The 25,556-nt window shown below is 38.2% G+C and overlaps 1 protein-coding gene across 12 annotated transcripts in view; it reads right to left on the bottom strand.

Moving 5' to 3' along the window:
• Positions 1-25,556, bottom strand: part of KHDRBS2 (KH RNA binding domain containing, signal transduction associated 2) — a 335,422-nt gene that overhangs the window by 113,177 nt on the left and 196,689 nt on the right. For all 12 annotated transcript variants that reach the window (XR_003916117.1, XR_003916120.1, XR_003916125.1 and 9 more), the window contains exons 6-7: positions 8,736-8,863; positions 5,544-5,739 (exon numbers count right to left, since the gene is read on the bottom strand). Coding sequence is in view for 2 of the 12 variants with exons in the window: in XM_029962857.1 (XP_029818717.1) it covers positions 5,544-5,739; positions 8,736-8,863 (324 nt within the window). In the remaining 10 variants the exon portion in view is untranslated. The remainder of the gene's footprint in view (positions 1-5,543; positions 5,740-8,735; positions 8,864-25,556) is intronic.

Here is a 25,556-nt window from a genome sequence, read left to right as displayed (position 1 = left end):
TCAGTAGGGTCTATCAGATAATATAAACATTATCCTGTTTATCGCTATTATACTGAAAATAAAATTTGATTTTTCAAGTCACAGCAGATGCAAGCTGAATGGAGCTTAGCTCTTTTTCTAAATGTATTGGGCATAAATAGGTAATCAATCATATTTAATCAATATGTTGTTCAGCCATGTAGATTCCCATGTCTGTAATTCCAGCTTTATTCTAATGCTCTTTAGTCTCAGTACATTCTTCATTGATTTTTTCTTCTCACCCAAAAGAGGCACAGAAATTAATAAGTGGTACATCTTAAAACTTAGAAATACCTATTTAGATATTAATATATATATATATATTTTTTTTTTTCCCCTGTTACCTACCATTATATCCAATATATTTCACTATTTTAAGGTTTGGAACAACTCTTCTTAGTTGTCCAGGCCCCACTCGCATTGACAATATCCTACTGTGATTATAGGAATGGGCCTCAAAAGTAGCAGAATCCAGCACCAATTGCTCACTTTAACATACTTATGAAAGCAGTAGTAACACAGGCACAAATATGCCATGAAGAGGAAGTGCAGGTCTGTATACACAGTTTCCATCTACATTTAGAAGTGGCAGAACAGATCTAATAGCCCAAGAATTCCCATTTAAAATATAAAACAAAGCCTCCACAACTGCAATTTTGGGGATCGCAGTCACATATAAATGTTGATTATATATTTTAAAAATCTTAAAGTGTGACAAAACGCCTCCTATTGTCAGTCTTTTAATTGTAGGCACTAAATAAGCATGAGCATAGTTGTTTCGGTTTGTTTGAAAACTATTGAAAAATGTAAATAACCATTGATCTTAGAATAAATAGTTGAATGTGACATTTGCTTTTGTTTCAAACAGCTTGAAGCGAGAGGAAGAATAGCACGACATTAAAAACACAATCTATCTTATTGTGTGGTTCTTTTCCAGTGATTTTTTAAAAACATTGTTCTTATTCCAGAAGATAACAAGAAGCTGTGTTTGGCTGGTTTGATCAGTGAAATGAGAGAAGAGAGAGAATATTTGCTTTTAAAATTGCTCTTTAATCTGGCTGTCCTAGACCCAAGAGCTGTATCAGCTTCACAGAGTCTTGTTAGACTGGCTTATTTCTTGCAAACAAATTATATATTTCTTTGTAAATGCAAGAAGCTCATCTAAGCATTCATATTAAAATCAGTAGCTTTCTGTGCAAAAGTTTCCTTCCTTATCCAGGAGTAAAAATGCAAGTGGAGGTAAAATAAAAAAACAATGTGCATTTTAGTCGCAAATGTGTTCTGTTTTGGTAACTCTTTGCATCTGGTCTAAGGGAACAAGTGATAAGTCACTTCAAGACTCACATTAGACCCCTTAGCAAGGCTCACCGCAGCTCTTAAAAAATATAAAAAACCAATAACACTGCACAACTCATCAGTAGCTTCTGATTCAGAAGGAACAAATACAGATCCAGAGTCAAATGCGGTCCAAAAAAGGATCTGAAATCAACAGTGTTTTTGGCTTAGATCTAGGTTAAGCACCCTTCAAATATTTAGCTTTAATCCCGAGTGGAAAAGTCTGGACACTCTGATTAAAATATACTGTATGGAACACTGGTTTTGCCCAGAAAAGTTGCCCCATCCCTACAAGTTCAAGGCCAGGCTGGATGGGGCTTTGAGCAACCTGGTCTATTGAAAAGGTGTCCCTGTCCTTGGCAGCAGGATTGCAACTAGATAATCTGGTTGGTCCCTTCCAACTCAAACCATTCTATGATTCTAGAAGAATCATAGAAGATTCTTCACAGAAGACCTACTCAAGTACTCTCTACTTCTGTATTAATCATGAATCTCAACCTGTCATGCCTATTGCCTGTTTTGAAAGTTGCCAAGACCTTAGCCTTTAAAAATGCTTATTCTTCTCAAGAGAAGACTGCTGAAGTCTCTCCCCAGTCTGTAACGATAATACCAATGTTAACTTTCCTTATTATATTTGAGCAGATGTCCAACCAAATCACATAATCACATAATCATAAAATGGGTCAGGCTGAAAGGGACTAAATGGATCATCTAGGCCAACCACCCTGCTCAAGTGGGGTCATGCAAGAACACATGGCACAAGATTGTGTCCAGATGGTTCTTGAATATCTCCAGTGAGGGAGACTCCACAATATCTCTGGGCAATCCATTCCAGTGCATTGTCATCCACAAAGAAGTTTGTGGAGGACTGTCTCCTCTGATAGGGATCCCATGCTGGAGCAGGGGAAGGACTCTTCTTCCTGAGCAGTGGCAGGAACAGTGTGTGATGAACTGATGACTACAAGCACCATTCCCCGTCTCCCTGCACCGCTGTGGTGGGGGGAGGAGATAGAGCTTGGGACAGAGGGAGTGGTGGGGGGAAGGTATTTTTTAAGACTTATTTTACTTCTCGTTATCCTCCTCTGACTTTGCTGGTAATAAATTCAAGTAATATCCCCAAGTTGAGTCTATTTTGCCCATGACAGTAACCAGTGAGTGACCTTTCCCAGCCCTTAACTCATGAACCTTAAGTTATATTTTCTCTCCCCTGTCCACTTGTGTAGGAGAGTGATAAGAGTAGCTTTGGTGGGTGCCTGACATCTAGCCAGGGTCAACCCACTACAACTGCCTTGTCTCAGTCCATGAGTTTTCTCACTTTTACACTTCTGATTCTTTCCCTGATCCCACTGGGGGGAGTAAGCAACCGTGTGGGGTTTATTTTTTAGCTGGGGTTAAAGCACAACACCAGGTCACAAAGCCAGGACCACCCCTTTTGATCCAAGAAGGTGCATAGTTGCTGTCAGTTACACTCTCCATCCAAATTCACATCAATAAACTGTAAAATGATGAAGGTTCACATAGTAACTGGTTTTTCCCTTTTGCATAAATCTTCTAATGTCAGTACCTCCTCTTCCTGTGGGTAATCTTCTGAAGTTCCTCTAAGATACTATCTAGGCTACACACAATGAAAAGTAAGTTTCAAAAGCAAGTAAAGAAAAAGACATGAGGTGTGTCACTTCCCTCTCAAGCCCTCTTCTTTTCTGAAAGTTGTTCCAAATAATTTTCCCTCCACTTAGGCCTGACATTCAAAATGTTGAACATGAATATATTCACCACAATGACAGGACTTTACTTTTCATTAGACATTTGCTTTTATGAACTCTCAGAAAGGCCTCAGGAAACCTCAAAATATTTATATATTGGATAATCTAAACTTTTAATGGTTATCCAAACTGATTTGAACAGTTAGATGTTTCAAGCTCAAACAGCCAATACAATATCTGATTAGTAGTGCTCAGCAAGTAGATAAAGATTTCTTCTCAGGAAGAGCTGTTCAAACATTTTAAAAAATCTGCTGTAGCCATTCTATTCTATTTATTGAGTTCACTTTCAGCTCCACATTTAAACGACTATATTTCATTAGAGCAAAGAAAATGAAGAATATGGATACTCACAATCAATGACATAATATTCATGCGTACAACTAACCAAACTCGCATATATTAAGTAAAAAATGGTGTGAAAGACTGTAGCCAAAAATTAAAAACATAAACACATAAAGATATTATAATACACTTGTGGGTTGCCTAGAAGCAGAATACAAAGTAAATTGGATAAATCATTCATTACAAATTAGTTTTTCATCTGTAGGATTAAGTGTGAAAGAACAACAGTTATACACGACATTTGTTGCTGGTCAACAAATAGATCCACTTGCTTTTAGTATCCAGTCAGACATATGATTTATTATATGATCTATTTGGGAAGAAAAACTGTGTTGATTACTTCCTGTCAAAATAAAATCATTTTCTCTTAAAACATAATTTACGAATCATATATAGATATATGACCATGAATTTTCCTTGTACCTGCACAGCATTGGAGTTTTAATTATCTCAGTCCATAAGATACCAAAATGATTTAGATTGCATTTAAAAACTTTTATAAAATGAAACGAGATTTTCATTGCAAACTGGTGCATGATAGCAACCCATATATTCCTAGACATCGAATATAGATGTTAAAAGGACACAGGAGATGAAAGGATCTCAAAAACATGTGAATTTGTCCTATAAGGCAGTATGTGTTTTGTGGCTATCTAGGAAGGGGAAATAGAAACACAAACACATTTGTTTGGTTTTATTTGATTAATGTATTATAAACTAAAATGACTCTTTTAAGTGTGAATATTTTGTAATTCTAAGAGTGTTAGCATTTCAAAATAATATTGAACTGGCTGAATGCCTTCCTAACCTTGACAATCCTGCCTTAATTTTTCCTCTTGCTTTCCATATATTTACCATCCAGGAAAAGTGTAAGAAATGTTCCCTAACAACTGCTTAATACTCTAGGACATCTACTAATACTGTAAAAGGAAAAAAAAATACTCCATTTATAAGCTTAATCTTACATTACAAGGGTTCTGTTTTGACATTTTTCACTCATGGATTAGGAAAGTATGTGTATCTGCACAGAAAGGAAGGTCTCATACATTTCAATACTAACAGATAATAATATACTGTCTATCAAGGAAGGGTATACTTTTGAAAGTCTTTTTCTTAGCAGGACTTCTATCTCATTTAATGATGGAAACTGTGTTGAGGTAAATAATACCAGAGTGACTTTTTCCGCCTCCTTTTTTGCTGCTCTTGCTGAGTTGTGACTCTTGGCATCAACAGAATGTGTATCCCTGTTTTGAAATGGCCATGATCTAATCTCTATGCTACAAATACACATGGTTGAGTAAAGCTTTAATAACAAAGATTAATTTCTGTTTCATTTTACTTTCTTCTGTACTAGGAGAACCATTAATTGAATAAAACCGCATCTTCTCCTAGAGACAGGATAGATGGGATGTTCATCTTACTCTTGGACTTGACATAGCTGGAAAAATTCAGACATGCTATTTGATAGTACTTTCTCCTCTATTTGGATATCTGTTGTTATGGTGATAGTTCCAGGTAGAAACATTCATGAGGACTTGAAAGCTTTGATGTGTACAGTACAATTATTTTTAACACCTTATAAGATAAGGTGACAGTACTGCTCCTTGCTAAAGATGCACCATTGTATCAGCCTTCATGAAAACTACCTGAATTTCTATTTGTTGTGTATCTGTAAAACAATGTTGAATACAAATATGTAATAAAAAGGATTTGGAAGAAGAACATCCCACCCTCATTTTCTCAAAAAGGATATAATTTGTTATTCCTAGGAACTTGCCTACAGTAACAACTGACTTTTAGTACAAAATACAAATTTTATAATATCTGTATTGCTCTTTTGTAACACCCTGAGAACTACCCAGCATGATCTCTTGTATCCAAAACTAAGTTGTAAACAAATCTACAAACTCATATCACCAAGCACAAGATTGCAGACATATTGCGTTGCCCAGACTGTTGTTCAACTGCAAGGGGTAAGCACTAGAGACAGAGGAATTATTGGCCTGAAGTATTTAATCTCAGCAGTACCTGATGTTCATCACAGAGCTTGGCTCACACACGTTCTGAATGAAAGCAGTTACTTACATAGTCCTCGTAGGCCTCGTGTGCAGGTGGCGGGGGTGGTCTGTAACCCGGGACAGACGGGGCGCCCCTGGCTCGAGGGGTGGGAACGCCCCTTGCCACTGGTGGCACAGGGAGGGCTCCACGGGTCACTGGCGCTCCTCTGGGTGCTTGGGCACCTCGTCCAGGCAGGGGTGGAGGAATTGCACCCCCACGACCCCTGTGGGGAGCAAACAGGAATGATCACTTTGGTGTGTATGGCAAGAGAGGACATGTGCATGCTACCCCATTTTAAAGGCTCTTACATTCTACTATTTAAAGCATCATATAACTGTGGGATTTTGGCAGTTACAGTGTCAAGCGCTTTCAGGCAATACCTTGGTCAGAACTCCTATTATGGAAAGGTATTATTTTTAAGCCACCCAGTGCCTTTTATACCTGATCCTCTTGTTGCTTGTACCAGTGAAATTCTGAATCATTCTAATTCACAGAGTTGCAGAATTATGCTAAAGTAGTTCTGGAGAATGAAGAAAATGAGGAACTTTTTCTGTTGTTCTCAAACTACTTTACAAGAGCAGCCATCACTCTCATTCTCATGTTTATTAGGGGGCGGGAGAAACAGATTGGCAGAAGATGTTGCAGGACGGCAGAAACTTGCAAGGCAAAGTAGAGGAAGAGTATAAAAGGAGAGCAGTAACTTTCCTTCCTATCTAATTTAGTTCAGCACAAAGAAAAGGCAGCATGGGATTCTGCTTTCCCCTACTGCACAGAGAGAATAGAGCATATAAACAAGCACGGAAAGAGTTTTAGTGTCCTTCTGGCTATTTATGCTATACCTGCCTCACTGTGCTAATTAGTAAGTCAGAAGAAGCTGTTACTGTTTACAAAAAGGTTCTTGTAACTATACCATATAATGAATTAGAAGTGGAGTATATCAGGGAAGCAGTCTGGATGGGTTTTGTTTCAGAGCAGCATGCTCCCAAATGTGCTGCCCTTTCTGAAGATCGAGAGTGCCAGATATAACTGTGTGTGACACCCAGATCCAGAGCTGTGGCTCTTTCCCTGCTGAGACAACCAAACACAGAACACTAGCTTGTGATGTTCACTACTTTACTACAAGTTTCAGTAGCCAATTTTAGACTTACACAATCACTGAATGGTTTGAGATGGAAGGTACCTTTGGAGATCCTCTAGTCTAAACACCCTGCCTTGGGCAGGGACATCTTTCACTGGATTGAATTGTGCAAAGACGTGTCCAACTTGACCTTGAACATTTCCAGTGATGGGGCATCTACAACTTCTTTGGGAAATGTGTTCCAGTGTTCCACCACTCTCATTGAAAACAATGTGTTCCGTATGTCCAACCTCTTTCACTTTAAGACTCGTAAAAAGCCTCTCTCTGTCTTATAAGCCCTCTTTACATATATGGAATGGCTGCAATGAGATGTCCCCAGGGCCTTCTCTTCAACATGTTGAACAACCCCATTTTTCCAGCCTAACTTCACAGGAGAGGCACTCCAGTCCTCTGATGATTTTTGTGGCCTTCCTCTGGACCTGCTTCAACATGCCTTTCTTGTGCTGAGGACACCAGAGATGGATGCAGCACTCCAGGTGGGGTCTCACAAGGGCAGAGTAGAAGGGCAGAATCACCACCCTTGACCTGCTGGACATGCTGCTTTTGATGTAGCCCAGGATACGTTTGGCCTTCTGGGCTGAGAGTGCACATTGCTGGAACTTGTCCAGCTTTCTACCTTCCATCCCCAAGTCCTTCTCTGTAGGGCTGCTCCCAATCCCCTCACTCCTCAGTCTGTGCTGACACTGGTGATTACCCACATGCAGGACCTTGCACTTGGCCTTGTTGAACTTTATGAGGTTCACACAAGCCCACTTCTCAAACCTGTACTGGTCCCTCTGGACAGCATCCTTCCATCAAGTGTATCAACCACACTACCATAATTACCATAAATATTTTTTTAATAAAATAAAAATTTGTTTTTTAATACCATAAATACCATAAAATAAATACCATAAAATTTGGTTTTTTAATATTCCCCTGGGATTCTTGACTGGAAAATAGGGAAAGCATCCAACATCATAGGATTTGTGCAACTGATTCAATCAGTAGGGTATTTTGCAGGAATTGGGGGCCAGCACTCCACTGATTACCCTTTGAACATAATTTAAAAGCTGCCAGTTTGCTGCAGTGATGTTCTGAACATCATTATTAAGTTCCAGAGATTTTAGCTGTAAGGAAGACTGAGCCCAAAAAGACTTTGAGTGGAAGATGGTCATGAATGGCAACTGTAAAAATTTCTACGTATGTGCATCATACTACTGATAAAAAAAATCCATCCAGGAAGAAATGACAGAAAACATGGTAGACTTCTTTAGGGAAAAAAAACAAACCCAAAGGTCATAGGTAAGATCAGCCTGTTCAACTGCCAAAGAACTCTTATGTCAGCATACCATAAGGTACTTCCATATCCTATTTCCTCCAAAACAAAAGTCAGTTTTTTAGGACCAATCCTGAAATTACCTCTATGGAGAGAAGACTAGAAGTAGCTAGGCAACTTAGATGCCTAAGGCAACAAATTTCTTAAGGATTCACAGTGAAAAATAAGTCTGAAAGAGTGCATTTATATTTTACACTGGCTTTATGAACAAGCAGAGATATCTGTTATCTAGATATGAAAAAATACTTGGAAGAATTCAGGAAACATTCATATACCAATGTTTTTAGATTACGCCAATCAAATTCATGTAAAACCAATGACTAATCAACAAATATGTAATATAATATATATTATTTTTTATATATAAATTGTAATATGTATAAAAAAGTAATTATTTGGTAAATAAAGTTCCATTCAGATTATGTAGTCTTCTCAGACTATACTATTTTTTGGCCAATGATTTTATGCTACTGACCATACCGGTACATTGCTAGCATAACAATATTCTTTCCTAGAAATATCCTTTCATTGGCTTCATAATCTGCTCTCGTTGTTTATTACTTGTATACTATCCACTGTAGTTGTGAACTGTAGACCAGAGAACATGGCACAACACAGATGACACAAGTTATCAAAAGACAAATATTTTGATTTACTGACCAGCATGTGTATGTGATTTTGTTTGGTTTTTTTTTTAACTATGTTTTTTTATTATTGCTTACACTTTCTAAAGCTATTAGCATAATAGCTCATGTTACCACACCTTGAAGGAGCTGCAGGTGGCACACGGATCCCTCTTCCTCGAATGCCCCGTCCACGTGATGAGTCCTCAGAACCATTCAAATACGACAGTTCTCTCAGCTGCTCCTGGCGAATTTCATCATTATAATCCTGAAATGCATAAGGTGAAACTTGCTGAAACTTTGTATTTTGGCTGAGCTGTCAAACCACTCAAATCAGAAATTCCATGGATGGTACTTGGGTGACTTGTTCTGCATTATCATTGGTATGCTGAAAAACTGTACAGTGGGAGTGGACAACTACCTAAAATATGTGGGCAGAAAAATGTATATGGGTAGTGAAGGTGATCATAAAGAGCATGAACATGCAAAATAAAACACACAAGGCATAGAACATGTAAACATAAAGAAATATATCTATAGGCAAAAAGTAAATGGACTTTCACATACAAAAGGTACTATTCTCAAAAAACTTGTAATTAGATAAAAAAATTCATTTTATAAATATTTTATATTTTTGGCAAACTTTCCTGGTTACCTTTATGGACTTAAAACATAAATTCCATCTTATATTGCACCTTAGCATAACTGGATGATTTAATACAATACCAATTAGCATCACTGAATGTAGCCTTCAGTTATTTTGTATATCCTGAAAGGAGCTCTCGCTTTAGGACTCAAGTATTAAATGAAATAAAATAGGCCCTTTCTAAGTCAGCAGGGTATCAACTCCAGCACTGTAACTGATGGCTCAGTAAATATCAGATGAACTTCCTTTTCTTACTGATACAAAACAGAATCACAGACTCACACAATGGTTTGGATTGGAAGGGATCTTAAAGATCTAATGCCAACCTCTCTGACACGGACACCTGCGGAAAAAATCCCTCACTCAGCATCATTTTTGATGAATGAATTCAAGTGGGACAGAGTTTTGTCCAGGAAGAATTCTCTTGTAACTTTATTACTCCATATCTATTTACAGACTCTCTACCGACCCTGGATCTGAGCCAGGAAGATGTTACTTATCTGCACACACACCATAGAGCCACTCTTGTGGCTGCCTTCGGCCACGAAGAACAATCATGCTTCAAGTGGCTTTCCAGCTTGACCTTGCGATTCTTTTCCCATACATACTAATCTTAGCTCTGGCTCTCTCAGGACCATAATATTTTTGCTTTAATATTTTCTTTTTCTTCTATCATCCAGATGGCTGGTGTTGTCTTGTTTAGCTGCTCCTACAGACACCTTGTTGACTTCTTCTTGGAATGCATGTTTGGAAGAGGAGATCCTTGAAATTAATCAGCTCTCTTGGGCCCCTGGCCCTCCAGGTCTCTATCCCACCAAGTAGCTTCCTGAAGAGGCCAAAGTCTGCTCTTCTCAAGTCCAGGGTAGAGCTTGCTGTGCATCCTCCTTGCTGCCCTAAGGAGCAAGATCTTGAACTCTACTATTTCATGGTCACTGCAGCCAAGGCTGTCCTGGAGCTTCACATTCCCCACAGCCCCTCCTTGTTGTTGAGGACAAGGTCCAGCATAGCGTCTCTCCCTAATGGCCCCTCTAGCATTTGAAAAAGGAAGCTATCCTCAACGCATTCCAGGAACCAATGTGCCCTGCCTGTTGTCCCTCCAACAGATATCAGGGAGTTTGAAGTCCCCCATAAGGACCAGGGCTTCTGAACGAGAAGCTGTTCCTCTCTATGGAATGTTTCTATGTCTATGGAGTGTTTCATCCACTATAATACATAATGAGGAATTTTTACTTATTTTACAACCTTTGTCTCAGTCAGAAGTTCCTTTTTCTTTAGCTTCCTTCATTTGTATTCAGCTCTTTGCAGGCTGATCACAGTACTAAGAGTCCACTGCAGTAGCCAGCTTGCTGGCAGCATAACCACTGCTTCAAAACAGAATGAATTTCAGCCCTTCAGTCCTTCCATCTTTCCACAGGCAAGTGCCATTGGCTGTCATGTAAGGGTCTGAAAATGCTACTTCTTGGGTGAGTGACTGTCCAGGGCACATTACAAGTGACACCTCTTTTAGCCAAGTTAAAAACCAAGCCAACAGGGAGATGGAACTGTGGTCTTACTTGTTCTTTTCTAGAGAGTGTAACTGGAGTAAAAACTATTAATGAAATTCAGAAAAGAGCCCCATTTATACAATATAGTTTGTGATAATTGCAGCACAACCATAATTAAAACCAAATCCCTAATTTTCTAATAAAGTACATAATGGCTTTCAGTTTGCACCATCCCCAAATCTTTTTGCACATTTTTCTATCATTCTAATGTTAATGGTAATAAGCAAAGACATCTTCCTAAGTCAATGTGCTCTGTAAAACATAGAGGGAAAAACACAGATAGAACCAATGAAATCACATTTGCAGAATTGTTGGACCACGTACTATCTACTGCGCCCTGCTTAATATCATCTGTTATTCACATTGGGTTTCCAAGGATTAGGACTTCAAACTTGCTGTTTGAGTTTACCCTTCAGATTCCACACCAGTGCTGGGACTGAACTTCATTAATAATGCAGGTACATTTTGATTGAGTAAGAAGTAGGCAGAAAAAAAAATAAAGAGAAAGGACCTGCAAGGGACAGAAACTGGAGTTACTGTGTTGTTGTGTTAATCTCTCCTTTGGAATATTGCTGTATAAATGGATTCTACCAGAAATTGCCTCAAAGCTGCTATTCCTTCCTCAGGTAAAAATATAATTTAAAATCATAGTATTGACGAAACAGAAAATCCAAATTAAATTTATAATACACAACAAGATCTGGAAATCTTCACCATGCTATTATGCAATGGCATAATAGGTTATTTAGAGTACAGGTTATTTTACTGCATGTCCAATGAAGAAATATGTACAATGTATTTTGAAATGGCAAGATAAAGACAACAAAGAACACGGAAGATGCTGGGACAGATATCTTGAAAGAGAAAGACTTCAATTAAAAAAAAAATAATTCTATATAAATAATTTATCTTATGCTCCCCTTAAAAAGAATAATTAGGATCATAATTTCTAAACCTTAAACCTGAAATTAGCAGAAATGCTAATTTCAACTCTTTCATTAAACAGAAACATAACACTGAATTAATCTTTCATAACTGCTATGAGTATAGCTACAGAGTATCTATTTAACTGTGGTTGAGTTCAGAGCCTAGCACAGCAGCAAAATTATGTTATTGATGTTTCATATAGATCTAGTCCCAAGAAAGAGCACGTGTTGCAAGACATACCTATACTGAAGAAAGCATGAGGAAGTAGCTACACACTGCAGTAGCATATTGTGTTTCAGAAAAAACCCACCCTACTTCTTATATTAAAATAAGCTCATGAGAAATGTTCTGTACTTTATAGCTTTTCTTATAGTTCTCTAATAGTCTTATAGCTATTCTTACAGCTGATGTTTTGTTCTTGTTTATATCCTTAAAAACATTATTACCTTTAAACAGCTTTTCCATTTACTGATGATGTGAAGGGTGCCATTGACTGTATCATGGTGGTCAGTATTTACAAACACGGTGAGCTAACCACCCATTCCCATGACTGTTCACCCAAACACACATCTTGACTTTAGAAATACCAAGGATTTACAATTTCAGCAAAGTCAGTAGCACCCAGGGCAACCATAAATTTTAATATTTATGTAAATGCCTAAAATCCCAAATGACATATTTAGATATAACTTTTAGTATTCTAGAGTACATCAATACGTTTACCCTAAATTACCAAAATTATGTTTATTAGCAAAGGTTAGGAGTGATTAATTAGGTTGGTCAGAGTCTGAATGGTGGCAGCTCACCCACAGGCCCTTCTGGCAGCAGTGGCAGGAGGTGCAGCAGAGAGGGGAAAGCCTGTAAGCTGCAAGATAACTCAATAAACCATTTTGGTAAAAAAATAGCAAAGTATGACGCAAGCTGCAAAACCTGATCTGAATTAACAAAAACATTGTATTGACAAGGGAGGAGAGTTAATAAAGAAATCAAAGGGTAAGGCATAGACAAACTAAATGGATTTTGGGAATATATATCTATCATTACCATAACAAAGGCTCATAGAAGTCAAGGATAAATCAATCCCTTAAGGACTGTGATCTCCTGTCCTGATGTACTCTGCACATTTAAGTTCTATTATAATTCTATTAATAAATACCATTACTCTTATCTAGGGCAGCTGAATTTCATTCTCACCAGATAGTTAGGGAGAAAGTAATTTAGGTTAAATGGAAACTACCTTAAGAATGCAGTTATACATATCAAATCTAAAATGATAATACGATTCTTCACACTGACAATTGTGAAGTATGAATAGGGCTTGTTTGGTCCCTTACACAGGTGACATTTTATAGCATATACACATTCCTCACATAGTTAAGCTAGCCATGTATCATGTGAAGAGCCATTGGCTACTCTCCATGTAGTGTTGCTACTACTAGGACAGATTTATGGCTATCTTAATTTTACAAACAACTACATATTAACACCTCGTATCTGAGTCATCAAATTCCTTGATTTTAACTGAATAAAAAAGAAGTAAAAAAAAACCCCTTTGCTTGGAGTTATTTTCTTTATAACTGTTAAAGTGCTGCCTTTGAGCTATTTTCAGGCACCTTAAATTCCAATTAGCCCAAAATTTCCATTAAGCACCTGCTTCAGAAAACTCACAGCCAGACAATGGGACACAAGACCCAGTGAATTTTAGGTAGAGCTAGGTGATGGGAACATGGCCCTTTTGTTTTTGATTTTTTTTTGTTTTGTTTTGGTTTGATTTGTTTTTCAGATGCGTACTGATTTTGGACACTGAAAGAGACACTGTCCATATGCTCTCTTGTGTATATGGGGAAGCACCAAGACTGTGAAAATAACTGGTGGTGAGGAATTCCTGGAGTCCCTGTTTTGTTGTGTTCTCTGTGGCCCTACAAAGGTGAACTGTACTATAATTCAGCTTCAAAGCATGGTGAGAACCACTCATCTGGACTCATGGAGTCAGGATCTGCAGTTTAGTATACTGAAAAGGCCAAGAATCCCAGAATTCCCACTTTTTAATTGAGTGCTTTAATTTCAGGCTGTTACAAAAAAGAATAGCACTGGCTGCTCAGTACCAGAAGAGTTTGATGAACTAATTCCTGAGTTGACGAGATATTTGGCCTTTCCTGTTATTTCTTTACATTTTGAGACCCTGTTCTAAGACTCCCAAAGCATTCAATATAAACATATCAGACCTTTTCACCACATATCCATAGCATTTCTCTATTAGTCTCTAGTTAGGAAACTTACAACAATTGTGCCAGATAGATGGGATAGCCCTCTTCATCACCCAAAATTTGGGCGACAGGTGGGCATGCAAATTAGGTGCTGCACCTGGATCAGGGCAACCTCCGGTGTTAATATAGACTGGGGGTGGAACAGATTGAGAGAAGCCCTGCTGAGAAGGACTTGGGGTGCTGGTGGATGAGAGACTGGACATGAGCCAGCAATGTGCACTTGCAGCCCAGAAGGCCAATTGTATCCTGGGCTGCATCAAAAGCAGCATGGGCAGCAGGTCAAGGGAAGTGATTCTGTCCTAATCTGCTCTGGTGGGACCCCACTCGGAGTGCTGCATCCAGCTCTGGGGTACCCAGTACACGAAGGACATCAACCTGTTGGAGTGAGTCCAGAGGAGGCCACCAAGTTAATTAGAGGGATGGAACACCTCTGTATGAGGAATGGCTGAGAGAACTGTTCAGCATGGAAAAGAGAAGGCTTCAGGGTGACCTGATTGCATCATTCCAGTACCTGAAGGCAGGCTGCAAGAAAGATGGAGAGACCTTTTAGAAGGTCATGTAGTGACAGGACAAGGGGGAGTAGCTTCAAAGAAAGATGTAGATTAGATTAGAAATTAGTAAGAAATTCTTTACTGCGAGGGCAGTGTGACACTCCAAGAGGTTGCCTAGAGAAACTGCAGATGCCCCATCCGTGGAAGTATTCAAGCACAGGCCGGATGGGTCTTTGAGCAATCTGATCTAGTGGAAGGTGTCCACGGCAGGAGAGTGGGAACTAGATGATCTTTAAGGTCCTTTCCAACCCTAGCCATTCTATGATTCTATGATCTGCACCTTCAAACTTCATCCTTTGTCTGTTTAATACTAATTCAAAGTTAATTGCAAAACAAGAGATTCATCTGATCCGAGACCACTCCCAACCACGCAATTCCTACAAAGTTCATCAGAACTGTGGGAACTGGCTCTAGCCCACCCTACATGGGTGTCTGATGGGTATGCCACATGTTCTCAACAGTATACAGTGGAGCTCAAAACCAGCAGCTGTTTTGATGTTCCTAGATAAGGCCCACACTCTCTGAACCCATGTTTAATGTATATGCATGGTTTCCTGGTTACCTACAATCAAAGCCATCTGTTAAGATGGCTTTTTGCCCATTTGCAGATTGATCTGGTTATTTCACTAGAGCATACGTGCCAGGTAATGATGGGTTTAGATGGACAGCCTGCAGTGCACCACAAGTGACAATGCTTCTGCCAGAATGACTCCAATACTACATGAGCAACACATGCCTCTTTGCATTTGCCCATGTATATTGGCACTTAAGTAAGGCCATTTTGTGTGCATGCAGTTCTCTGGCAGACAGTAACCCAATAAATACATAAAAACATAAATATAAATCCATCTGAGCCTCAGAAAGAAATTATTTTCTCTAAGCAATCAGCAACTTAGCCAGATCCATAGCCATAAACGTTTTGCACTTTCACTTGCCACATATGCAAAAAATTGCTGTCTTTACTCGCTTATAATCTGCCTGAAAAATAAACCTTAATTGTGTGGATCACCCTTAAAGATTGAAACACATAAAATAGACCATGCATTTCTCTCAGTAGCGGTCTGAATGTGTTGCAGCCAATATGAGTTTCATCTTCTAAATGCCTATGGGCAGAATGCAAGCAGACATAAGCTAGAGCCACGTACACTTGCCTTTGAGGTTAGTTGACAGCTGGGGGATTTGTCAGCTTGCCACAGAGAGCACTCACCCAAGCGTGGATGTCATTTTTCTCTTTGAGCATGCACAATTAAATCTGCCTGGCATCATCAGCATGGGGCACCGCACTCTACAAGCAGTGTGGAAGGGAGGGGGAATGTCTTGCTCCTCGGCATCTGAAGAGAAGCTGCCAATCCCAGGGTGTAAATTGTACACAGGCAACTGCTATAAAACTTCGACCCAGATATTTTAGTCTTTGATAGAACAGAGCAAAATATGCCTCATCTAATTGTATAATCAATTTAAATTTTGTTTTTTCATACTAAAGAGACCTTTCAACAGAAGATTATTTCAGTTTACATGGAAACGCTGTTAGCCACACAAAATAACCACACTGAAGATGGGTGCATGGTGTTTGAAAAACTTGCAGAAATCTGCATTAAATTTCAGCCATTTACCCCAATTTTTCCACCCCTCTTGCTCACAAGCCCCCAGACAAATAGATACTGTGGTCTATAATTCATTCAAATGACAGCTATGCTGCCACAGAAGTCAGTTAGCTGGTAGCTCCCTATCCCTGAATTTCATTCCAAGTGAGTCCTGGATGTCAGAGACTTGCGCTTATTTACAGTTGCCACTTGAAGGAGACATATAAGGGAATTGATAATATGAACAGAGGGCATATAGCAGGCTGCAGGAAGGGTGGTGTAGCCACCTAATCCTAAAGAAATTGTTATGGATTTGCACTGGATGTTTACACTGGCGACTAGGAAGGAAGGAATATGATATGGCTGGTCTTCCTCTGGGAAAACCCAGTTGCTTCAGAGGCAAGGAGAGGTGTAGGACTGCCACTGTTCTTCTCCAGTTGTTTGCGGAAGCTCTGCTACTACTGAGATCACTAACTGCTATTAAGGTTGGAGTAACCATCTACTATAGTCTACATTAAAGCCAACAAAAGTAACAAGCTATACATAGCATCTATGCATCCTTTTTTATTCCAGCTATGCCAGGTGGAATTGCCACCCAGATTGCCTCCTGCTATCTACTGCTGTAGGTTTACAGACCCCCAGTCATGGACAACAGGGACAGCAACAGCAGCCAGCAAAATTCAGACACGTTTACTCTTGTTTAGTGTGTCTGTCTCGTCCAGCCTGGCTACTGCTATACTCTCTCGGTCTCATGTGGCATAATAAACAAAAGATGCTGCTTGTCCTGAGGAGACTGGAAAGAGCAATGAAGGATGAGAAGTCCGTGCAAGAAAATATCTTACTACAGGTTTGGGGAGTGCCCTTTCTTTTATGGCTTCTGAATCACTTTAGAACTTTAAAAAATGCCACTAGGTGATAATCTGTACAAGTTGATAGCGCACAGTACACTGGACTGAACTTGATACATGACACAGGAATTAATTTTTAAAGAAATTTTAGTGGGTTTTTTTTTACTTATTGCATTACAGAGTAAAGATAACATGAGCTGTCTTTGAAGTAAGGACTGTCTTGGCAAGTACTAAATTTATTTTACAGATGCAGAACAGAAATGTTCTTAATAGTGCTACTAGCATATACTGAAATCTATTAAAAACCACAGTCTGATTCTACGTCAGGAGATAGAGAATATCTTAAATTATGTCAGCACATAACTGCTGTACCATTCTGAGAGCAGAAGCTGGCAGAAGGGTGATTTGTCACAGCAAGCACTGTCTCTCAACAGAGTTGTGGGGGTGGTAGCATGACCTGTGTGTTTGGTTGTCCATTTTTCTAGAAAAAGGATTTCTCCAGACTAACCCAGGTTCTGTGGGTCCCTTTAGGAACCCTGAATCTCCCTTTGATTATCCAGTTTATTGATTATCCAGTCTGTGTCTGGAAAGTTTTTTTGTAGGCTCAGAATAAACATGCTCTTGACTGAAGCAGCACTGTCTCCTCTCCTGATGGCACTGCACCAGCACCAGCAGCATTACTACCTAGCACAGCTGCTTGCCAGAGAACAAACTGGTGGCACAGACTGGGACAAAGCTGGACTGACAGCAAGAAAAAGGATGAAGACAAAAACTCCTTCCAGGAATCTCAGGTTGCCATGAGGGCTTAGCTTTGGAAGGCAGCAGTGCCTCGGCGTTTTCTCTTGTCAGAGATCAAGGCAGAAAACACTGCATCTGTATTTCTCCTGCACTCCTTCTACACAGCAATCTGACTAACCCAAACTAAACATCCAACCCAGAGCCAAGACTTTCTTGCATAGTAAGGAAAAAAATGAAACATGCTGGGAAGATGGTCTGTAATAGCACTGTAAAAATACAAGAGCAATTTTCACTGCTGGAATCAAAGATATTTTAAATCTGCTTTGTTTGTACTGCTATAATCTAAATTAGTTTCATTGTTGACAGATTTATGGATAGCCAGGGTAATGGTACAGAGGACAATCACAGAAGAACAAGTAGGTATGCGAGGGTCCCCCTCTTCATACTAAATTCAACAAGCATGAGGAAAAGACAGTGAAAAGATGCTGCTATTGAACCCCAGAGTTGCCACAAAAGCTAGAAATACTAAAATCATTTGTATAGAGCAGTATTTATGCCTTACCACAGAAGTGGTAAAACCAAAACAAATGGCAAGCTCAACAAATTAGCAAAACGTACTTTCTCAAGAATGTAGGTTTAAAACAGCTGATTTAATAATCCATTAGGCAGGTATGTATCAGGTATAAGATGTTTTAGGTTTGATCTTTTCAGAATGAGATTTGAGACAAAAGGAGAGATGATTAAGGAAATGACAAGCAGTAAAAAGAGGTAGAAAATAATTTACAAAAAAAAGCTTAGACCTTGTACAAAGTATAGATATATTCACTCCCAGGTGTCTCTCTTCTCTTTTTAAAGTACATGGTGCATCAAAGATTAGGAATGAAGTGTATAAAACTGAATAAGTAATTAATGCACTCAGATTTAGGTTAAAGTATTGTCAGAGTTTTTAGCTAAACAATTTAATATATAACATGATTAAAATATTATCAGTTCTGTATTTGTTTTTTAATTTGAATATATTTTATTTTGTTAATGCATAAACCCTTTAAATAAGATCCACCAGGAGATATGGCATCTATATTTATAATATCTCCTTTCCTTCTCTGTAGCATGCATTAAAGAAGATTTCAGATACTTTAACAAAATTACCACTTTTTTCCCCTTGTTAACAGAATAGCCTCTAATTCCTACTTATTACCAGGTAGCAAGAAGTCTTCCAGCTTCTTACACTTCTTCATGGCTGCTCCACCTAATGTATCACTTTCAAGGTGGCTGCACAAGAAGATCAACTTCAGATAAAACACAAACTATATAGGCTCGAGGAGAAAAGTAAAATAAGTTCCACAGCTGAAGGACCTCTCATTGAAAATATCTGAACAGAAGCAACAAGACCCAGATCAAGCCCAGCTATTAATCCAAGGAGTGGCAGTGTGGCAGAGGGTGAGATGTAGGCCATTATGTGGAATGCTGCCAGGAAACTTACAGGTAAAAAATGTATTTTTAAACAGCATCCAGAAATAGAAAATCCAATTTTAAACACCTGCATTTATCGCAAGATATTCCATTTAGTATATGAGCGTCTGTATTTCATCCCACCTTCTGCATTCACTCAAGTGTTGCTCCAAATATACATCAGGTAACCTTGATGATATTCACTGGACAGAGAAGCAAACTGTATTCTAAAGAGGAAAATCTCAGGTATACTGAGAGAAGCAAATGGCATTAAAAAAAAGTCAGACTTAACTATCATATTCCCTAGATTCATTAGCACATAACTTATTCAACTCTGACTCTGAAGTCCACCAGTGTATTTCCTTATAAACTGGTTTATTTTTCTTGAAATGCAACACGATAGAATTTAATCTAAACTTTTACAGAGTTTCATGATGATAATCTTAGCATTGAAGATTAAACTCCAACTTTCTGATATCTGAACATATTTCCTGTAATAAAAGAAACAAACAGAATTCAATACTTTTCTATAATTTCCAAGCAATGTAATCAGGAATTAAACATGACACTAAAAGGGGAAAAGAGGGGCTTTTGCACCTGCAAACATTTTTACATTTGTTTTATTTTTTAATAATATTTATATTTTATAATATTAATATAGTATTTATAATATTTAAATAATGGCATATAAGGATATATATGGTTGTCCTCCCTGCTTATTATGAATGCTCATCACCGAACTGTTTCAAAATGTCTAGGTCTCTTTGAAGATATTAACCTGGACCCTTATCAAAGAAACACCTAAATAAATTCAATTCTGTGCTATGAGTCAGAAATCCATAAGAAGGGAATTATTAATTTACTGTCCTTTTTATTCACAGAGATGAAATTATTTTCTTTTTCTTATGTTATAGAAGAAAACGCTCACATGAGAACTGGATGAAAGGAATACTCACAGAACTTTTTCAAAGCCAAATATAAATCGCTCTTTTACATTAGAACAAAATTCTTCAGTCTTTCCTAAATAGCTAAAGCAAAAACTTTCCATAATTGTTTACTAAATTAGTGTGAAAGCAAATATAGGTATTTAAAATACAGCATATATTGAGGACTGGTTCCAAAGTCAATATTATTGATGACTAATGTGGCTAACATTATCCTGGCCATAAATTTCCTTTCTTAAAGTTTCATTCTGAATTGAGATAGTGAAAATAGGGTTGAATAATTAGGAAATGAGAGTGATCTTTTCTTTTTTATCCTAGAAATACAAGGTCAGATTGAGGAGGTGTTATATAAGTAAGCACAACTCATATGCTCTGCAGTACTTTGCTAAGTTCAGTGCCACCTTAAAAGTGGACTCACTAATTCCATTTGGAAAGAGGACCCTGGGAGCTGTTAGCCAAGTGCCACATAATGTGAATTTGCTAAGCAAGTTTCCCATTCAGTACAAATGTTGGACATTGGTTCAGAGCCCATGTGTGAGAGCCACGGACTCCACCTGCATTCAGGACTTAGGGCAGTTACCCTACACGTACACACCCAACCAACACACCCAAACCAGGCACCCAGAGCCCTGCAATCTTAACATCTAAATATCAGTACATAGCTGTCACCTTACATTACATGTTTTCTCAACAAAAAAATTACACAAACTTACAGTTGAATTATTTGGAACTGAATACAAGTGATTGTGAACCCATTTGTTCCAAGTTATTATTTAAGCATAATTAACCCAGTTCTACAGTATTGATTTTAGAAGCATGGAAATACATGTTACACATTCCTTCTGGTTTTCCATTCAATTCAAGTAAAATGTTCTAAATTTAATGAAATGTGTCAAGTCAAGTTTTGGACAACTAAATACGTTGTCTTTCAATAAAATAATTCACTTCATCATAGAAAATATGAGTGGACACCAAAGAAATAACAGTAACTTCATCACTGTTGTTTTGTTGAAGGAAAGAGTGCTATAAATGGAATTAACTGAGACTAGTTTATTTCTTCTTTCTCATAATTCAAATGATCAATTATTTTAACTGAAATATATTTAATTAAAACCAAAACATATTTAATTTAAATAATTTTTTACTGTCATTTGTGTTAATGATTCATCTGGACAGGTACTGGATATCAATGTCTCATTATTCATTTAAATTCAGCATAGCAAGCCAAGGCAAACATATATGACTTCATCACACCTCGAGGTGCTGAATATTCTCAGCTTCCAGAGGCTGCAACTAATCCTACTCAGCAACAAAGGTAGATTATTTTATTGAACTTAAGTTTTACAGACCTGGGGTTTATGAGGTCAAAGTCACTGATCTGGGCAGATCTGACTAACCTCTAGTTATTTACACTCACCACTGCTCAGGCTAAGTGGATTGGGTAAAAGCCTCAAGATTCTTCTGGACTCCTAAAACCTCCTATAAATCACCTGGGTTGAAAATTTCTGTCTTAACGTGAAATTTTGATGTCCAGGCTTTCCCAGAGCCTCACTAAGGCATTCTGAGAATTATCAAACCTCATACTGCTGTTAAAAACCCAGAGATTTTTCTATCACTCAACTTGGTGATTTCAGGGTACAAAAACTGGAAAATTTTAACTGCTCCCAATCCTGTAGGTCTGTTCACCAGCAGATAAACCATTAGCTCTATTTTTCTGCACATGACAATAATGAGAAGATAGATATCAGATTCTTGCCTGTGCTCCTTCCATTGAGCATCCACTGCTTTGTCTCTGCTAAAGGAAGAAATTGCAACTAACTTCCAAAAAATGCTCTCTAGACAATCACCATTACCATGTTTGTGCCAACTGTATGACTGTGAATTTATTTTTATTTTGAAATATTTGGCAAGTTCTGTCCCAGGATTCTTCAATATCAACAACCCCAAAAGCAAGTCCATCCCAATCCTACACTTCCTTCTCTATAAGGAAGCAGAGCAAAACAAAAGCAAATCTGTAATTAATTTATTTATTTTCAAGTGGTTCTACCTTTTCTCTGCAAACTCTGGACTCTGCTGTAATACACTGCTCCCCTTGAATATTTTTTATGCTCCTGAAGTATACAGTGATTCCAGACTAGTAAGGACTATCATCTATATCCTCTGAAAAGGGTTTTGAAGCATGACTAGGCTGAGAGAGCTGTTAGAAGAATCTTTTTTTAAACACTACAGTATAAATTACTGACCAATATATTAGTCTCTCTTATTGAGCATATCCCATAGTTTCTTCAATACTGGAACACCTACAAACAAGTCTTTCTTAATACAAGCAGAACCTTACAAGTGCCACATTTCTGCAACTGTCTGATGAGTGCATCAGGTCTTCTTGTTTTAAGTGGAAATTTCACCTCACTTACTGTCTTCATTTAGATTCATTTCAGATTAGCAGAGATTAAGCATCTGAGAGAAACATCAGTTCTTGTTAAACATTCATGCATAAACCTGGATTCAAAGAAATTAAGGATACACCACAGAAACCTATCCAGTAGTTTTTCAAACACTGCCAGGTATACTGTACAAACCAGAGTACTTCACATTTCTCCAGGTTTTGCCCTATCAGCAAAGCAATCTTTCCTTTGCCCCTTTAGGGCCATTTCCCAACGCCAACTTAAAATATCCAGAAACAAGATGCATGTGCTAAAGAATGCAACGCAATCCACCATCAACTCATTTTTTACACAGTAATGTGAAAATGTTGCCCTTCTTCCCTATCTTTTTTTAAACCAAAACATCTGAGGGGGGCTCAGGGATTGGTTGAAGACTCAACCATGACTTATTAGAATATTTCTTCTGTATCCTACTGGGTCTCTTTGCATCCTGTAATTTCTGAATTTTTTATTTGCCCAAATATCATTCACAGAACTGTAATTCTGTTTTCTATTTTTGGAAAAAAACACTTCTTTCTTCCTAACTAACTCCTACTAACATTTTTGGTTTTTTAAGACTCGGAAAACAGAATTTTCACACATCACAAAAAAAATACCTAAAGCCTCAAAACCCTACTAAGACACCAGATTATCAAGCACTGATGAGTATTTGTAAGTAGAAAATAATTTTTTGAAACATATCAGCAGATGAACTTGTATTTTCAAGGGCCCAGGACTGGGCCCAGGGATTGTGATCAATGCCCCAAAGTTCAGAAGGAGGCCTGTCATTAGTGCTGTACTCCAGGGGTCAGTGCTGGGTCCAATATTGTTCAACATCTCTACTTACAACCTAGATGATGGAATAGAGTACTCCCTCAGCAAGTTCAGTTGACACAGACCCGGGAAGAGTGGCTGATACACCAGAAGGTTGTGCCACCATTCAGAGAGCTCTTGAGAGCTGAGAAATGGGCAAAGAGGAATCTCATGAATTTAAACAAGAAGTGCAAAGTCCTACACCTGGGGAGGAATAACACAGGCACCAGCACACGCTGGAGGTTCAGTGGCCTGAAAGCAGTCTTCTGAAGCTTTACAGAAAAAGACCTTGGGGTTCTGGTGAACAACAAGCCTTCCAGGTACCAGCAAAGTGCCCTTGGGGCAATGGCATCTTGGATTGCATTAGGAAGAGCACTGCCAGAAGGCCAAGGAAGGTGATTATTCTTGTCTACTTAGCACTGGTGAGGCAACATCTGTGTCCAGTGCTGGGCTTCCAAGTATAAAAAAGATATGGACCTACTGGAGCAAGTCTGTCATAGGACCACTGAGATGATTAAGGGACTGAGGCATCTTTCCTATGAGACTAGGCTATGAGAGTTGGGACCGTTCAGCCTGGAGAGCAGAAGACTAAAGGGAATCTCATCAATGTGCATAAATATCTGAAGGAGGGAATGAAGAAGAGGGAGCCAGACTCTACTCAGTAGTGTCCACTGATAAAACAACAGGAAACAGCTGCAAAATAAAACATATGAAATTCAACCTGATCATGCAAAATAGTCTTTTTTTTTCCTTTTTTTTTTTTTTCCGGTGAGGATGACTGAACAATAGCACAGGTTGCTCAGAGAGGTTGTGGAATCTCCATCTTTGGAGATATTCAAGAGCTGTCTGGACACAGTCTGGGGGACCTGGAGGGGGTTGGACCGGTTCAACCACTCTGTTATTCTGTCAAAGGAAACCCTATGTTATAAATTATTTGATGGCTTAATAAAAAGTTTCAGGTTCATACTAGTATAACACATACAAAACTCTACAACTGAATAACTCATTTCTTATGCTGAATCCAATACTCTCGGAATGTGGGCTGAAGTATTAAAAAAGAGTCTGTTCAGCTGTTTTTGCACTCTCCTGCAAATGTAAATTAATTTGCATTCACAGCATCACACCTACAACCTTTAAGATGTAATTTAATCTTCATAGTAGTTCTCTTTCTTTTAGGTCTGAGATTTTCTTGCCGTGCAAGTTTCAGATCGACACAGTAGAAAATGGCCAGCTAAGAGTTGCTACAGTTTATCACCATGTTGTAGCTTATTAAGACAGCCTGCATTTACAGACATGTTATGAAAGCACATTGTCATGCAGCCATAAAAGACTGAAAACACCAAAACCTCTATTTGTAAAGAGTTGTAAATCTGCTTGTTCCATGTGCAATTGTGTGTGCCTGTATTTGTACTCATCTTATATTCACAATCACAGATTTTGCAAGGAACTAATGTTCATTGCTCTGAAAACGCATTTGCATTTTTCAACATGTTCTTCTCCTAACTGTTTTTATACACAGTCATAAGTTAAACTATCAAACTTTTTGACTGAGTGCAGGTGTTTTGCTAAACTATACCAATAAAAGGAAAAGTCTCTCTGAAGCTTTTTTTCCTTCAGTTCAAACAGCCATTTCAAATGTAGAAATGTTGATGAGTCATGGTAGTAGCATATAAATTTTTGAAAGGTGTATTTGGCATATGCCACTGGCAGCCAGAGAAATATTTGCACAGACGAGCAGGTCTGTCTGCAGTTAAAGGCAAGATTTTAAATGTGAACTTAGTTTCACCTCTTAATTTTTACAGCTTTTAATTATATTGAGGGAGTTTCATGAACAGTTCTGTTCCATGGCATACAAAATCTAAGAAACCCTAAGTTAACTCATATGCTTAATGAACACAATTTAAAAATCAAACAATAAAAATATTCAGCACTGGATGATGCAATTTGTTTCCTGGGAACAAAATCCTTGGATTTCGCTTTTTCATTCCCCAAGTTATATGTATTCCAACTGTATCTCTACTCTGTCAGTTGATATATAAATGTGTGCATTGATCCTCTGTACTGCCAAATAGTTTGTGGTTTTATTAATGTGAAATTGAGTTGTTCTATAGCAATCAAGGGCTAGAATCCTGCTTTACAGGAAAACTTCAGGGTGTAAAACTAGAAAAGAAGAAATACGTGCAATGTTTTCGGCATAAAATTCAACAAATAGCTTGTATCTAAGC

This window comes from Manacus vitellinus, unplaced genomic scaffold, assembly GCF_001715985.3.
Source record: "Manacus vitellinus isolate BGI_N305 unplaced genomic scaffold, ASM171598v3 scaffold_4_pilon, whole genome shotgun sequence".
Classification (NCBI taxonomy): Eukaryota; Metazoa; Chordata; class Aves; order Passeriformes; family Pipridae; genus Manacus; species Manacus vitellinus.
Note: the sequence above shows the minus strand (reverse complement) of the source record. Positions and strands in the feature narration are given on the sequence as shown.